We start from the raw sequence: 16,102 nt of genomic DNA, 5'->3' as shown, positions 1-16,102 counted from the left end.
CCTCTGCTCTGTGCTTGTGTCTTCTAGATCCCCTGACCAGTATCAAGAGCCCTGCCTAGAACTTCAGCTTCTCTCTTCTCTTTCAAAGATTTTGTTTGCCCCAATTTTTCCCTACCATTTGACCTATTCATGTTTTATCTCTGAATATGATATGAATATTCCTCCAAATACTTCTTGATGGCCTAAAACATTTTTCTTCAAGCTTGGACTTTATTGCTTCCCGGTATTTTGCCATAACCAATTCTCAGACTAGCGTTTTAGACAACAGATTGTAGTTTTATGGTGAGATTCAATAAATTGAAGACAAGCAATGCTTCAGGAACTCTCACAGAAGTTCATATACAAAGCTCAAATGACATGAGTTGCTGAGATGCTGCAGAGAAAGCAAACAAGGAAATGACTAATTTAAGAACTTGAATATACTGGAGAAAATGAAAATTTTATCTTAGAAATTTGAGGGTTTTTTCTCAGGGATGTTATTATAAAAATTTGATAATAACTTTCCTTGCAGTAGAGCTCTGCTGATATTCTGTTACTTTCCACTGATTTAGATAAATAGGGAGAACATTAACTTTTCCAGGCCACTTAAGAACTCTAAAATCTGGAATGTCCTGAAGAATAATAATTTCCTGTAAATTTTTCTACTTTATGATCTGCTTAATAGTACTGTACAAAACATCAAAATGTTGTCGGGAAAAGCTTCCTCACTGTAGTCCAAGACTTTAATGATCTCCAGTCAGCACAGTTTTCAGCTGAGATCCTGATATCCTATGCAGTAAACCTTCTTTGTTTTTGTTCCATTAAAGATAATGATGAGCATGTCATCTATTTTTCATCTGTCAGCTGTAAACTAATACATGCTAGTCATTTAAAACATTATTTATTGTATAGTGCCAAAGCAATACCAACCATTTCCTAAAGGAACTTATTCACATCCATAACTCATTACCTTGGTGTAATAATTTGGCTGCTTCTGTCTCACCTTTAAATTATATAAATTATATAACTTTCATTTATCTTACTTTTGGAAAAGCAAAAAGGTTGAATGACTTTAAAAGTAAACTCCCATGGTAGGTCAATTATTACTTTGATTTGGGTGTTTTGGGGAATTGTATACATGAAGATGTTATATTCTAAATGTATTCAAAATATGTCCTTCTGAAGCTTTACTTATAAGTTTTTTTCTATTATTTCTTACTTTCCAAATTTCTTATTCTGTCTATCTTGTGTCTATTTGTAATAGAAACCTGAGCTATATCCCAAAGGTGCACATGCTCAGTTACTAGAAATAGAGAAATGCATTTGGTGCAAGCCTCGTTGAGGCAGCAAAGTCATCATCAAACTAGACCTCTCAGCGAATTTGTAGTCTTTTTTTACTTAAACTAATCCATTCAGTGTCTTTTTATTTAGACCTGCTGCTTTAGGTGCTGGAAGTGAACAACCGCTGTGTGCAAAGCATGCTATTGGGTATTTTGATTATGTTATTTCTCTTACCCCTCCCAAGAACTCCTAAAATGAGATTTATCCTTATTTTACTGGTGAAAAAAACTAAACCTTAGATTTTAAATGGAATCTTTGACTCTTAGGTGCTAAGAGAGTTACAAAGATAAGGAGGATATTATTCTGGCTTTTCAGAGCTCATATTCTAATAGAAGGTTTGAAAATTAAATATGAATAGACACACATACCTATAACAAAAGGTAGCTTGTGATGAATTATATAAAGGTGTAAAACTATAGTGTGTGGAATCTTATCTTTCTTTAAATTTTCTTATCCAAAATTTTAGCTCAGCAAACTAGATTATCTGAGAGGTCTTAGCCAAAGATATGTGCTGTGTATACCATATGTGTTTAAAAAAATTGTTTTTTAAGCCTTTGGCTGGCCCGTCTGTACCTATGAATCATAACATCAGGATCAGAACCCGTGAGGACCTAAGGAGACAAAGGCTAGAAATTGCAAAGTCAAAACCCTAACTACTAAAATACAAAAGTCAGGTAAGGTGAGAATCAGTAGCTCCCTGTGAGGTGATGGGATATAAGTGAACCCAGCCAGATGGGAAAGATGAGGCCTGAGGACATACCAAGAGTCAGTCAGAACATTTGGTTTAATATTTCATCTGCTGTATAAATATGTTTTCTGAAATGAGTCTCTTATACATAGAAATAGTTATATTTTTGTTGTAGCTTAGAACAGTTTTAAAATAAATAAACTTCCTGTTGGGTATTTTACCTGATAATTCTTTTGGTAAATATATTCCTGGAGTTGATACTAAGCCAGTATTTAGCGGCTATGTAAGCATCATCATCACCATTGTCATCATCTGTCATTTATTAAACACTTCTTAGGTGTTCAGAGTTGTGCTAAGTGCTTAATGTGCATTATCTTATTTCATCCTTGCAGTGAACCTGGGAATTGGGTATGATTGTTCTCCATATTTTAACAGAGAAAAAACTGGAACTCATAGATGCAATTGGCCCAAGATCACAAACCTAATAATTTATGTAACGGGATTCATACCAGTGATTCAGTGTCATTGCAGAGCATGTGCTTTTAATGGTTATACCTTAATACTTCCTGAGTTAAAAGTTATGGCTTATCATTTGAATTTAGATAATATAATCCCATAAGTAAAAATTTAAAAATTGCTTTTCTATTCAATGATAAATTATTTTTAAAGATATAAATAGCAATATGCTCCCTTTTATTATAAATTACAAGAATGATAAAGTTCCACCAATACAATATAGTATCTATTGAACAATTTAATAATATTGGAAAGTTTCTTTGTCCATTTTTAATATATATGAAGTATCCCAAAAATATATAAATAAAATGAAATACTTCCATTTGAGGTCAAATTTACTTTTAATAAATTTCATGGAAAAAAATCCATATATGTGTGTATCCAGCATTATCTATGCTAGCCAATATATACTAGTTATTTGTGTGTGAGTGTGTGTGTATATATATTTATTTATTTATGTTTGTTACACTGGCTTACATAGATAATGTTGGATCCATCCATTGAAATGTTATTCTGGGCAATGATGAAAACATTGTCGTTTAAAGTAATTGTTTTCATTATTTTAAAATGAATTTAGTTTGAAAAAAGAATATCATGGACTGAATGTTCTCTAAATAAATGCATTATAAATAAATAGACTTTCTTTTAAAATCAAATATAATAGTTTTATTTACATAGATATTTCTGGGAAAAAGACAATGATTTTTTAAAGAATTTTAATGTACTTTTTTATAATCAAGAATTCCAACAAAGTCAAAAGTTAGAGTGGATTTAGAAAGGCCATATTTTACCTACTTTATATATTTCAGATAAAGGATTTGATTATAACATTTTATGGACCTTCAAAATAATTCTTATATTTTACATTTAGAAATGGATCAGTTATTAACTCAAAAATATATAACAGAATACTGGGAGAGATGGGGGGTTGAGGGGGAGAAACAGATCAGTTGAATTAATCTAATTAATATTTATGCTATACACTATTGCCATTCAACTTGCTTTACCAAAATGTTTTTATCTAGCTAATATTTTCAGTGAATTATTACTCATATACGATTATTTATTAGGTAATGATTATTCAAGTCACAGTAAATGGTTTGCATAGATAATCATCATTGTAATGATTTGTTAAATTTGCCAGTATCTGTGGTTTAAAAAATCTCCATTATGAAATTCACCAGGTAAGAATTTTTACCATTATGTTTAAGTGGATATTAACAAAGAAAAAGCCATTAACAGATAGTCTCTTAGCCCAATAATAGCCATCAGGTAGTAATGGTACAGTAATAATACTGGCTGCATTATTTTATATTATGCCATATACCAGGCATGTATTATTTCTGATTTCCAAAACAGTGCCGCAAGGAACAAAACAATGCTGCAAGGAAGATATTATTTTCCCTATTATTTTATAAACAGGATTTTAAAGGTGGAATAATTTGCTCAAGTTTACCCAGCTAGTAATAGTTTTCCTTACTCCAGGTTTTCAAGACTTCAAAATCTATCCTTTTTTTACATTCCATATGTCATTAACATAAAGCCTCTATGATGGTTTTCAGTTGACCAGAATATTTGAACACCCTGTACCCTGGCTGTGCCAGATAATCATCTGATTATTTCAATTCCAGGAAGTTTGAATTATCATAAATAATAATGACTTTTTCTAGTATTTCTAGGATTCATCAAAATTCCAGCAACCACTCAGAAATTAAACTTTCTCTTTTCTCTTGGCCTTTCTTTAAAAAGTTAGTGTTTTAATAATTAGATTTTGTATTACCTCTAGGTTTTCACTGAAGCATAATGGATTTAAGAGAAAATTTATGCTACTAAAATTGGTTTTCATAAGTTACAGTGGCAACTTCATCATGCTTTTAAAAAATTTTATTCAAAAATTTTAAAAAATTTGCTTCCTAATATTAAGCCAATATTTATTTCCTAGATTTTGCCTAAATGTTCTTCCCTGAGGCCATTGCTCTTGTGAAACTGTTTTAATGGCCTTCATTGGGGTGTGGTGAAAAAGCTCTAATTGACTCTGCTGAAAACAAGGGTTTCATATAAACTGAATTTTTCTTTTAGGATAATTGCCATTCACTTTTGTTTTATATGCAACTGAGTGGGGTTTTGCAGTATCCTCTGTGGACAATTAAAGTGCTGAAATAGGAGAAGTGAATAATTGCTTTGTGTGGTAATACTGACAACTTCTGCGTGTTTGTCAATCTGTGTTAACAGTATCGATCAGGATGGGATCCTCATAGAGGGGCAGATAATATTTCCACTAAATCTTCGGACAGTGACGTAAGTGATATATCTGCGGTTTCCAGGACTAGTAGTGCTTCTCGTTTCAGCAGCACAAGCTACATGTCTGTCCAATCAGAACGGCCAAGAGGAAACAAGAAAATCAGGTGAGTAGGGGCACTTTAAGAAGGAAATTCTAAATACGTTTTAGAATATCTTTATTTTTCTTTGGATAAATGTAAAATCCTTTCCTTCTAAATGGTTAATATATATCATGAAGACAATAAACAACTTCTGTGATTACTTTTTATTATATTTTGGTCTACATTTCATACTTTTTAACACAAAAGTTTTATAGAACTTATGATAATATTCTTGCTAGATTATCTGAAATAGTATCATTAGCTATTTTTTCATGTTTGTTATTGAAAAAGTAATTCTAAATGGTTAATATATATCATGAAGACAATAAACAACTTCTGTGATTACTTTTTATTATATTTTGGTCTACATTTCATACTTTTTAACACAGAAAAGTTTTATAGAACTTATGATAATATTCTTGCTAGATTATCTGAAATAGTATCATTAGCTATTTTTTCATGTTTGTTATTGAAAAAGTAATTCTGTTGTGGTAGTTTTACTGAGATTAAAGGGATGGTTAAATGAAGACTTGAATGTTTTTAATATTCTAAGGAATATGAAAAATCATATTGGAAGGTGATGAATACCTTTCAATGATTAAGAAAACACAACATTACTTTTTTAGATGCTCTCTTGTCCTCCTAAAACTTTTATAAATGTATGGAAGTTTCTCCAAAAAGTTTATAAATGTATGTTAGTATAATTTTCATTTATCACCTCATCTATAGACTTTATGGGCACCTAAGCTAAGTTAGTTTTTTGTTGTTGTTTTTTTAACTCCTATTGGATCAAAACAAAACAAAAATCAGTAATGGGGAGACCACAACTTTTTTCCAGGCAACTTTGTAACAGGAAAACACAACTTAAAAAAGCAATTTTGATTTAACTGTTGCTTACATACTGCTTCTCTGTTATACACTGGAAAAAATGTTTTCAGTGCTTAAAAGATGTAATTTTTACCTATGTTTTAGTAATTTTCATTACTTTTCTATTTAATTTTGTATGTATTTTTTTCTTAACGTTTTCTTTCTTTTTTGTGTTTATTTGCATGCCTTCAATTTGTGTTGCTTTCAAAAGGCCAAAGGGACTAGAAGAGGGAGGGAAAGAAGGGGATAAGCATGAAGAGATAGTTCATGCGGAGGAAGAGGTAAAGGAAGAAAGAACTAATGAGAATGAGAAAGGGAAAGACATTACAAACATGTGTAATAAGGAGAAAAACAGAGAATCAGGAGATGAGGAGAAAACACCAGATATACCTGAGCAAGGGAAAGAAAAAGAACAGTGGAATAAAGAGGATTTGCAAAAGCAATTCTCACAAGATGATGACAGGTAAAATTTGCTTATTTTTGTAGACATTTCCCATTAGTTATGTCCTTTCTCCTACTCCTATTTTGCCATTTGCATTTGGTTTATTGTCTTGCATTTTATCTATTTAGCTTCTAATACAACTAATTAATGTGTTGACAAGTTACTATCAAACAGATTGATTTATTAACCAGTCTTCAATTTGTATACACTGGCTCTGAGTATGACTTAATTGGGTTTTAAAATCCTTTTTGACTAGGTAAATCTAAAGTAAATTTCCCTTTCCATTTTTTTAGCATGAAATGCTGTATATCTTCCCAATTTGTAGAGTCAAAAATCTTTAAAATGAGGTTCTGAAGAGGCTGGGAAAGTGTAGCCTGCTCTACAAGAAATATTATACACTAGAAATGAACTTTTAAAACGAGTGGCAAAATAGGTAGCAAAATGTAAGCTTTATTCTGAAAAAAGCAAGTCCTTTGTCTTATAGTTTTCTGGTGGGTTCCAGTGCAGTTTTAATTCCTGAGAAAGATTGTGAAGAATAGTGTTCTTTGAACCTTTAAAAAGAAAGGATAGAGGCCTCAGGGCTTGTTAGAAGGCAAACATGTTGGGTTAGAAATTCATTCAGCTAGAAAACTGCCAGAGAAGGAACTTTGAACAGAGGATAAATGGAAAAAACATAACAGCAAGGCATAAAGCCAAGTATGTTTTCATTTCCGTGACGCAATGCATTAATAGGTATGAATCCTTCTTCACAGTGCTGTACTGAAAGCCGCATCAGCCCAAGTACTCATAGACTTCACTTTCTGCCTGAGATGAGCTTTCTCTAGCTACATTTCTCTGAAACTAAGAGTGGCAAAGCATGTACGGTTTGGAGGGATTTGGTTTTCCAGTAGCCAATTCAGAATTTGATTTTGTATTCTTATGAAGTTGGCATAATAAGCACACCCAATTACAAGCCAAATTTTGCTTTATTATATATAAATTCAATCTCAATTTATGCTTTACTCAAAATTAATGAGAAGATAATCATCATAAATGTTTACCCCCTTGGTATACAATTCAGTGGTCTAATTCTATGACACTTTACTTTTTGTCTCAGTTTGCTATATTTAACTATCTGTGGTCTACAAAGGTTTCTATGTAACAGACACAAAACCTAGAAGTTAATTTTAAGTTAGGCGTATTTTGTGATTCCAATCTGAACTAGTAATTTCAAGTCTATTTTCTTTGTTTACATTGCTTTATTAATGAAGACTTTTTTTCTGACTTATTTGGCATAGAGTCATTTCATCGTTAATTCACAGAGAATAGTTTTCCAAAATTTCCTTAGAAAGAGACATAGCGTTTCCTTTCTTTAAAAAGCAGAGCAAAATGCGGGCCTCTAGTGTGTTTTCCTTTCTTTAAATTGTGTAAAGGAGAACATATGAGCCCCTTGGTGTATGCCTGTTGCCAAAGTCTATGTTAGCATATCTGGCTTGGTGGGTAGAAGTTTGGAGGTTATATTTTTAAGTTATTGATTTTTAATATAAATTTCTTCACCATTTTCTTCTTGATAAAAGCACATTATTTTATACAGGAAAGAAAAGGATAGTATATTCCTAGCAATGAGTCTTTTAAGGCACTGTACTCTGCTTAAGTATAACTATGTAATACTTGCAGAACTGGAAACTACACAGGGCCCGGCTGATGTCTTTCAGTTCAGTTCAGTCTAATTCAGTCGCTCAGTTGTGTCCGACTCTTTGTGACCCCATGAATCGCAGCATGACAGGCCTCCCTGTCCATCACCAACTCCCGGAGTTCACTCAAACTCATGTCCATGGATTTGGTGATGCCATCCAGCCATCTCATCTTCTGTCGTCCCCTTCTCCTCCTGCCCCCAATCCCTCCAAGCTGATGTCTTTAGGGAACATATTTTCCATAATATGGCAGAGAGTATCAACTGCAATTATTTGTTAGAAAATGTTGGTGCCACTAATTAATTTTTGCAGTGTAAAATCCTGAATTAGCTTTCACATCTCAGAATAAAATGAGCAATCTTTATTCCGAGAGAAAATATGTCTGAGTACTGCTAGTAACATTTTGTTTTGGTAGTTGATGAACATAATCATGGATTATTTAAATGACAGAAACAACATAATATGCTTGTGCAACATTATTGGAAGTACTCTTATTTTATAGTACACCATTGATATTTACTTGTAATCCAAGTTTTGTAAAAGAAAAATTCTTTTCTGACTTCAGAGTTTAATATCTATAGCAATGCTGGTATATTTAAAATTAACACAATAACTGCAGTGAACCAAATCCATTATAGTCGCTATTTTCGTTATAGTGATTGGATCTCATTGTGTGATACAAAATTATATTGTTTGTGTTATAGTAACCGTATTAAAGTCTTTTGTATGTACAAGTAGAAAATGAATAGCAAAAAATAAATTTTTAAAAAAGTAAAAATAGCAAAAATTAATAATAGTAAAAATTTTAAAAAATTCTTAATGAAATTTTTAAAAATTCATTAAATATTTGAATATAGTATTTTTCAAAGTAGTTTAGTAAATAATACATTCGTATTTAGCTATTTGTATTTCCACACAGGTATATTGGTCTGGTTAAATATCCATCTATCATTAATGATTGTCTAATAATCATTTCTAGAAAATCTGATTTACCATTTAAAATATTTTTCTCATTCTGCGTACCTGGATATGCTTTAAATTTTATAGCTATCTACATTTGCTGATTATATACCATATATATATGTGGTGGGCTATCCCAGAAAAAAGTTTCCAGAGGTAATGAAAAATCATTCAATGAACCAATGTTTATTTAGAAAATTTCTCAGGCAGTGTACTTTGAACTGTGGATAAAAATGAAATCAAGCAGTTCTAAATTTCTAAGTCTGAAGGTCAAGCAATTTCTTAGCCTTGTGTGGATGGATATTTAAGGATAGCTCCATATCCAAAAAAATTTCATCAAGAAACATAAATAAATTCACAAGGATATTTGATGAAAGAATTTGGCATAAGAAGTGGAGGTCTTAAGTAAATCTGCAATGGAAGATAGAAAAATAAATATTGAAAAGTACAGTATTGTCAAAACTAACAACACTGATAGCTTTGTGATCAAATTACTCATCATTCCTCCAGATTCTGTTCTGGGCATATAAGACCAAAGAAAAAATAATTCAAGAAACTCGTTTATCTACAAATGTGTGTAGATAGCCAAATAAGATATCCTGAACCTCAACAGATTGCCTGCTCCACAGATCTCCTCATATTTTTTTATTACTCAGCTTTCTTTTAATAGAAATGATATAGTTTATAGTTGTGTAAAAACTTCATGGCTTCATTATTGTAAAATGGATTCAAGGTCTTAGGTAAAAGTGAAACATTCACACAAAGATTCATGTTAATGGAGACTACACAGAAAACTTTGAGAATTTATGTTTATATGATATTTAGCAAATTTTTATGCTTTATAATATTCTTACAGAAGAGTCAATTTATATGATTATTTGTAAGATCAAAATATAAATTAAAAGTTTCAAAAATAAAAGAAAATGAGTTCTCAGGCATGTCTATAAGTGGTATGTATATTTTCTCTTTCTGAAGAATATATTCTTGAGGTAGGAAAAGTTTTCAAAGGAAAAAGATGGCATCAGTTCAAAATATTCATGAATAACTGTTTTTAAGAGTCTTAAACCATCTAAATTATCTAGCAAAAAAAAGTTCTTATAGTCTTTAAAAGGGCAAGCAGAATAATTGTTAATGAAATATTTACTACTGCTAACTTATAGATCAGAGTTACAGATCAGAGTTAAAATGTGATAACACGTTTTCCTGACTATGTGATATTACTTGATGTTACCACATATTTACTCATATTATAGACCTTTAAAGGGGAATCAATATGTGTTACGAAAATAATTATGGATTAGGAATCTAAAATACCTGTTTTCTCATTCTGATTTTATTACATGTCCCTAGCCACTTTACCTGGCTTTTTTCACTTGTCAAATGAATGAATGAATGATTCACACTCCTTCTCATCATTTAGATGAATGTAATACACAGCAAAGGGAAAGTAAGCATCTTCTGTTATACCAATGATCTGTCTTTATCATGAATTGGAGAAATAATTGGGTCCGTGGCTAACCACCAGTAAAACAAACAGCTCAACATATGTTTCTCTCATCTAGCAGATGATTCCAAAATTTAGGTGACTTTTGTAATACTCCATTGATCAGGTTGAGTTTTTGTTGTTTTCTGGAAGTATGTCTCAGTGCTAACTCTCCCAGAGGGCATACTGATGGATTATGCTGTTCAGCTGATGGATTATTGACGGCTTGTGTTTTCCCCTTCTCATTGAAGCTATCTTCTAGTTAATACCACTGAAAATCTTACACACCCAAGCAACATCTATTCTATGATTGTGCATGAAAAGGGAACTTCAAAAAACAAAACAAAACAAAAAAAAATGCTTGATTATGACTTTTGGAATTTTGATCCTGTAAAGGCCCTGGAATTTGCATTTTAAAAACACCTCCCCACCACGTGATTGTAATGTATCCTTCCTCTCTTTTGGGTTGCATACATTTCCTCACGAATGCTGAGATGAGCTTGCCAATTTCGAAGGGAAAAAAAGCAGCTAGGGTTTTGACTGGGATTGTTTAATTAGAGCAATTTGAGGATTATTGCCATCTTAGAAAATGTTGTCTTCTCATCCATGAGCACAAAGATGTTCCCTTTAAGTTACTTTCTTTCAGTGATGTTTCATCGTTTTCAGGATACATACTTTATACTACTTTTGTTAAATTTATTCCAAATATTTTATTTTTGAAGTTGAATTGTTATTAAATTCATTTCGTGCCTAATCATTGCTAGTATATAGAAACACAATTTATTTTTATAACTTGATCTTGAAACCTACAACCATGCTATATTCATTTATTAGCTCTAAAAGTTTTTATATGAGATCATGTCATCTATGACTAAAGATAATTTTACGTCTTCCTTTCTGATCTGAATGCCTTTTGTTTCTTTGTCTTGTCAAATTGACCTGGCTGAAACCATCACTGCAATATTAAATAGAAATGCTCATGGAATGTTTTTAAAAGAAACAGCCACGTAGAATTACTCATTAGCTCTAAAAGCATTTCTGAGGGCATTGTCTCCTGTGCCACTCATCCATTTTAGAACAGTCCGTGTAAAACTTTATTTTAAAGTTGTGAGTAGCTGTCTTTAAGAATAGATGTATCTGTGTCACTGAGAAAGAATGTAGCTCATCGTGTGTTTTCTTTATCTAGTCTATCAGGAAAGACATGATAATTCTAATCAGTTTCTTGAACTACATTGTTCTAAAATCATTACCTATAATTGACATTTTTACTTTTCCTCTTTTTTGAGACTCTGCTTCTTTATACCTATTTTATTACAATTGTGTTATATAACTTTGTTCTAAAAAACTGTCTCAAATTGTATATGCTGCTAAATCATAAGAACTTTCATATTGCATCTAACCTTTCAACCTTTAGAATTCAACCCCATTACATTCTCTTCTTGAAATGTTTTTTCCTCTGCACTCCTGTGATTGTACACTCCTTTGGGTTTCTATCCATCTTTCTGATCACTTCTGTCTTCTTTGGGAGCATTCTCTTTGCTGCTTGATAATTTCCAGACTGCCATACTAGGCTGTCTTTCCTTTGCATGTTCTATCTTGACGGTGCTTTCTGTTCCGTGACTTTCAGTAGCCTCTGTGTATTGATGGCTTCCAAATCTATGTTTCCAGCCCAGGTCTCTCTCTTATTTATCTGTCAGATCTGTTCAGTCCTCTTCTGGCCATCTTCTTATCTGTCCCGGGGATGTACCAAGTCAGCATGTATAACTGAATTCATCATACCTCTCACAGCACAGGCGACCACATTTAGTAACCCACTCCCCACTTTGTTCTCTCTCGGTATGTGGCAGCAGCATCTGCACACCTGCCCCAACCAGAAACCCGAGCATCACCCTTGGCTAGTGCTTCCCCTGAACACAATTCCCTCCCTCCAGTCACCATGTCTTATTGATCCTAAAACTTAATTATCTCCGGCGTATTCCATTTCTCCCTAACTCTGTATCTACTTCCATGATCTACACTACTATCTCTTATGGAGATTAGTTTAGTAGATTAGTTTAATAGGAAAATCTTACCTTTTAAAAATAATAGCTTTTAAATCTGAGCTCATTATGCTAATAGCATAAAAAATGAGTAGTCAAGTTCTTTGAAGTTGTTCATTTGTGAATTGTATACCCTTAAAGGGTGAATTTTATGGTATGTGAATATACTTTAAAAATGGTCAGAAGGCTTCTGAAAAAAAAAAAGAGAGATCTGTGTTTCTTCAGTAAATGTTATGAGTATAGTGGTGATAAAATGCAGGTGATACTTTGTTTGGGGTTAAGTTTGTCAAGCATATCTTGTTTTCTATTCCAATACTCCTTAAAAGCTACTTTTCAATAAAATCTTCATCTCTCTCTTTTTTAACTTATTGTATACATTTTTAATATCACCAGAGTACTGAAGATGAATGAAATACAGGTTTATTCTCAAGAAAAGGTGATAATTTTCTTTTTCCTTTTTTTTTTTGCAGCCTCAAATTTATCCTTTTCACATAAGTTTAGTTGTTAGCCTAAAACTCTGAAATAATTCTCTCCTCTCTGTGACTGTCTCTCTCTGTCTCTGTACCTATCTCTAGATAGACACATAGATTCCTCAGCTAATAAGTAAATAAGCTATTCTCATAAAAATTTACGAGATTTCCATGTGCAGGAATCTGAGCATGCTGTGACTTCCCAGTCTCTGTTATGGGTCACCAAAAGGGAGAAATCTGAGATTTGAACATGTATGTGGTCTGAAGAGAAAGGGCATTTGAAGATAGGAGAGGCACTGGTACTAGAGTAAGAACCTGGAGGTGGAGGACGGGTTTGGTTCAGAAGCATAGGTGGACTCTGGATTGGCCCAAACCAGAAAAAAAGACAGATAATAAAATAGATCAGTTATTAGACAGGGAGTTGGGAAGTTGGTTGTCACTGCCTGTTGGCCCTAATGTTCTCAAACACGTAAGAAGCGAGAATATAAGGGTTTGGAAGTTGAATTTGAGATTTAATTTGAAGATTTAGAATAATCACTGAAGAAAATAGGAGAAAGTAGCTTACCGAAGACAAATTTAAAAGTTGATGAATAGTTCTGCAGATCTAGAGGGTTGGAGACCAGCAATTGCAAGACACACCAGCGTGGGAGAGCAGTGTGATCTTTCCTAGCAGCACTGAGCCCATCCAAGTGTGGAAACACAATTCAGACTGTAGCATTTGTGGAGGAGTGGGAGTTTTGATGGATGGATTTTCTGGGAAAATAGCAGTGGAAAGCAACTGAGGGTGCTTGTGTAAATGTCAGTGTTAGACAAGGAGGAGGAAAAGTCCATATGGGAACTTAGAGACTAGGAAAATGTAGAGAAAATCCAAGAATTAGAAAGCTAGGTCTTGTAGTCAAAAAGGAAGTTTAGGGTGTTGGGCAGGTAGAGCATGTTGTTGAAACTTAAGAGCTTGTGGTGGAGCTATTTTCACTAGTTGACAAACTCTAAGACATGAGCATTTGGAGTGACTAGGAGAGTGGGTGACGGAAAAGGCGATGGCACTCCACTCCAGTACTCTTGCCTGGAAAATCCCATGGATGGAGGAACCTGGTAGGCTGCAGTCCATGGGGTCGCTAGGAGTCGGACACAACTGAGCTACTTCACTTTCACTTTTCACTTTCATGCATTGGAGAAGGAAATGGCAACCCACTCCAGTGTTCTTGCCTGGAGAATCTCAGAGACGGGGGAGCCTGGTGGGCTGCCGTCTGTGGGGTCGCACAGAGTCGGACGCGACTGAAGCGACTTAGCAGCAGCAGCAGCAGCAGCAGCAGCAGGAGAGTGGGTGAAAAGAATAAAAGTGAAGGTAACGAGATGTGTGAGTTTTGGAATTACAAAGCAATTTGATAGGTCTTCTTAATGAATACTTATATTTGATATGGTTGTGAGAATTTGGGAATTGAAAAGACTAAGCCAGCTCAAAGACTTCAGTGAATGAGTCAGTGACCATGAGGTCATCAGATGACAGAAAGAAAGGGGAAAAAATGGTTGGTATATGTCAGCATGGCCAGAAGTCAAAGAAAAGAAAGTTTAACAAAGAAAGTTTAACGTAGAAGAGAAATATATTTTGTAAGTAGCCAGTAGAGAGAAATATGACAACCAATGAAGAAGGGTAAGTATTTTACACTAGAGGAGATTTCAGCAGAAGCAGAGTGCCCAAGAAAGCACCAGGTTTCCGTTCAGCTGGTACGAAAAGGGCCAGGAACAGGTGGCAAGAGCATAGCTTTGTAACAGTACTGCCTGGCTTTTGCTTTGTTGCTGGTGCCACCATATTTTCAGAGTGGTCTTCACAGCTGACTCATAAGAGTTATATTCAATATCACATCTCAGTACCTGGATATGAAGTTGGAGATCTGTGGCAATTAAAATTTACTCCCATGTCTTACATAAATTTTAAGAGACACACAATTTAATTGACTTTGTAGTATATAATCATTTTTAGCAATTTCTGTTAATTTGTATTTCTGTGGTGACTGGTTACTCTATCCTATTATCACATGGGAAATCTTATTCAGAGATACTTACCCAGATTCATTTTTACTGATGAATTAATTTCATTCTGGTTAGAATAGCAATTTAGGGTTCTATACATTTGAAATAATCATTGGCATTCATTTACATATTAAACTTTTGTTTTCTGGCATCACCACTATTGATTATTGGTAAATCATGTTTATATAGACTCACTGTTATTTCTAACATTTTTAACTTTATTTCTAAAATATTATCCCCACAGGCTATATGTTAGTAAAATAAATTTAGTGTGAAAGTAGAGAAATAATTAAGTTGAAATGATTTCTACCATACAAAATAATAGCATTTGAAAATACTGCTGTAGTAGTTTCTGTCATATCCAATATTTATTTTTACAGCCAAAAGGACAGTTAATCCACAACTGTTATTCTAAAGTAAATGCAACATTCTAACCAATGACTCCTAATAGAACCACAGATATACCTCAGGATGAACAATTTTAACATATAGAAGTTATATTTTTATAGGAATAACAAAAATAAGATCAAGTTTGAAGTCGAAGGATTCCCATGATGAGTGTTACTGCTAGATGCCAGGTTATCAGTATGGGGTGGAACGGTATAGTAAGACTTCATTTCAGATTCTGATTTTCCATATAGAAAGGATGAATCTAATCTTCAGTTCAGTTCAGTTCAGTTGCTCAGTTGTGTCCAACTCTTTGCGACCCCATGAATCGCACCACGCCAGGCCTCCCTGTCCATCACCAACTCTCGGAGTTCACTCAGACTCACGTTCCTCGAGTCAGTGATGCCATCCAGCCATCTCATCCTCTGTCATCCCCTTCTCCTCCTGCCCCCAATCCCTCCCAGCGTCAGAGTCTTTTCCAATGAATCAACTCTTCGCATGAGGTGGCCAAAGTACTGGAGTTTCAGCTTTAGCATCATTCCTTCCAAAGAACACCCAGGGCTGATCTTCTTCAGAATGGACTGGTTGGATCTCCTTGCAGTGGAAGCAAAATTCAAAAAAAGAAAATCCACAAACACCTGGCCTGAGACCTTAGAACCTTAATGACAAAATTTGAATCTTTAATGTTATCTTGACTTCAGCTTTTCACGCTTACTCTTACCCTTCTCTTTAAAGGCTCTTGATTTAATTCCTTTGTGTGTATGCTCACATTGCTTCTGATGTCTGAAGCACAGTTTCTTTCTCTTTCTGAGTAAAGTACCTGCTCATCCTTTAAAACCCAAGTC

General features: G+C 33.7%; 1 protein-coding gene across 4 annotated transcripts in view; it reads left to right on the top strand.

Annotated features, from left to right (window-relative positions):
- The window catches only part of RIMS2 (regulating synaptic membrane exocytosis 2), a 601,723-nt gene that overhangs the window by 452,065 nt on the left and 133,556 nt on the right, over window positions 1-16,102 (top strand). For 3 of the 4 annotated variants that reach the window (XM_069600407.1, XM_069600406.1, XM_069600408.1), the window contains one exon: window positions 4,757-4,929. In XM_069600407.1, the coding sequence (XP_069456508.1) occupies window positions 4,757-4,929 (173 nt within the window). Of the gene's footprint in view, window positions 1-4,756; window positions 4,930-5,983; window positions 6,236-16,102 lie in introns of all 4 variants that reach the window. The other variant, XM_069600405.1, reaches the window with a different exon arrangement.

This window comes from Ovis canadensis, chromosome 9 (assembly GCF_042477335.2).
Source record: "Ovis canadensis isolate MfBH-ARS-UI-01 breed Bighorn chromosome 9, ARS-UI_OviCan_v2, whole genome shotgun sequence".
Classification (NCBI taxonomy): Eukaryota; Metazoa; Chordata; class Mammalia; order Artiodactyla; family Bovidae; genus Ovis; species Ovis canadensis.
The sequence above is the reverse complement of the archived record's forward strand: the minus strand, read 5'-3'. Positions and strand labels throughout refer to the sequence as shown.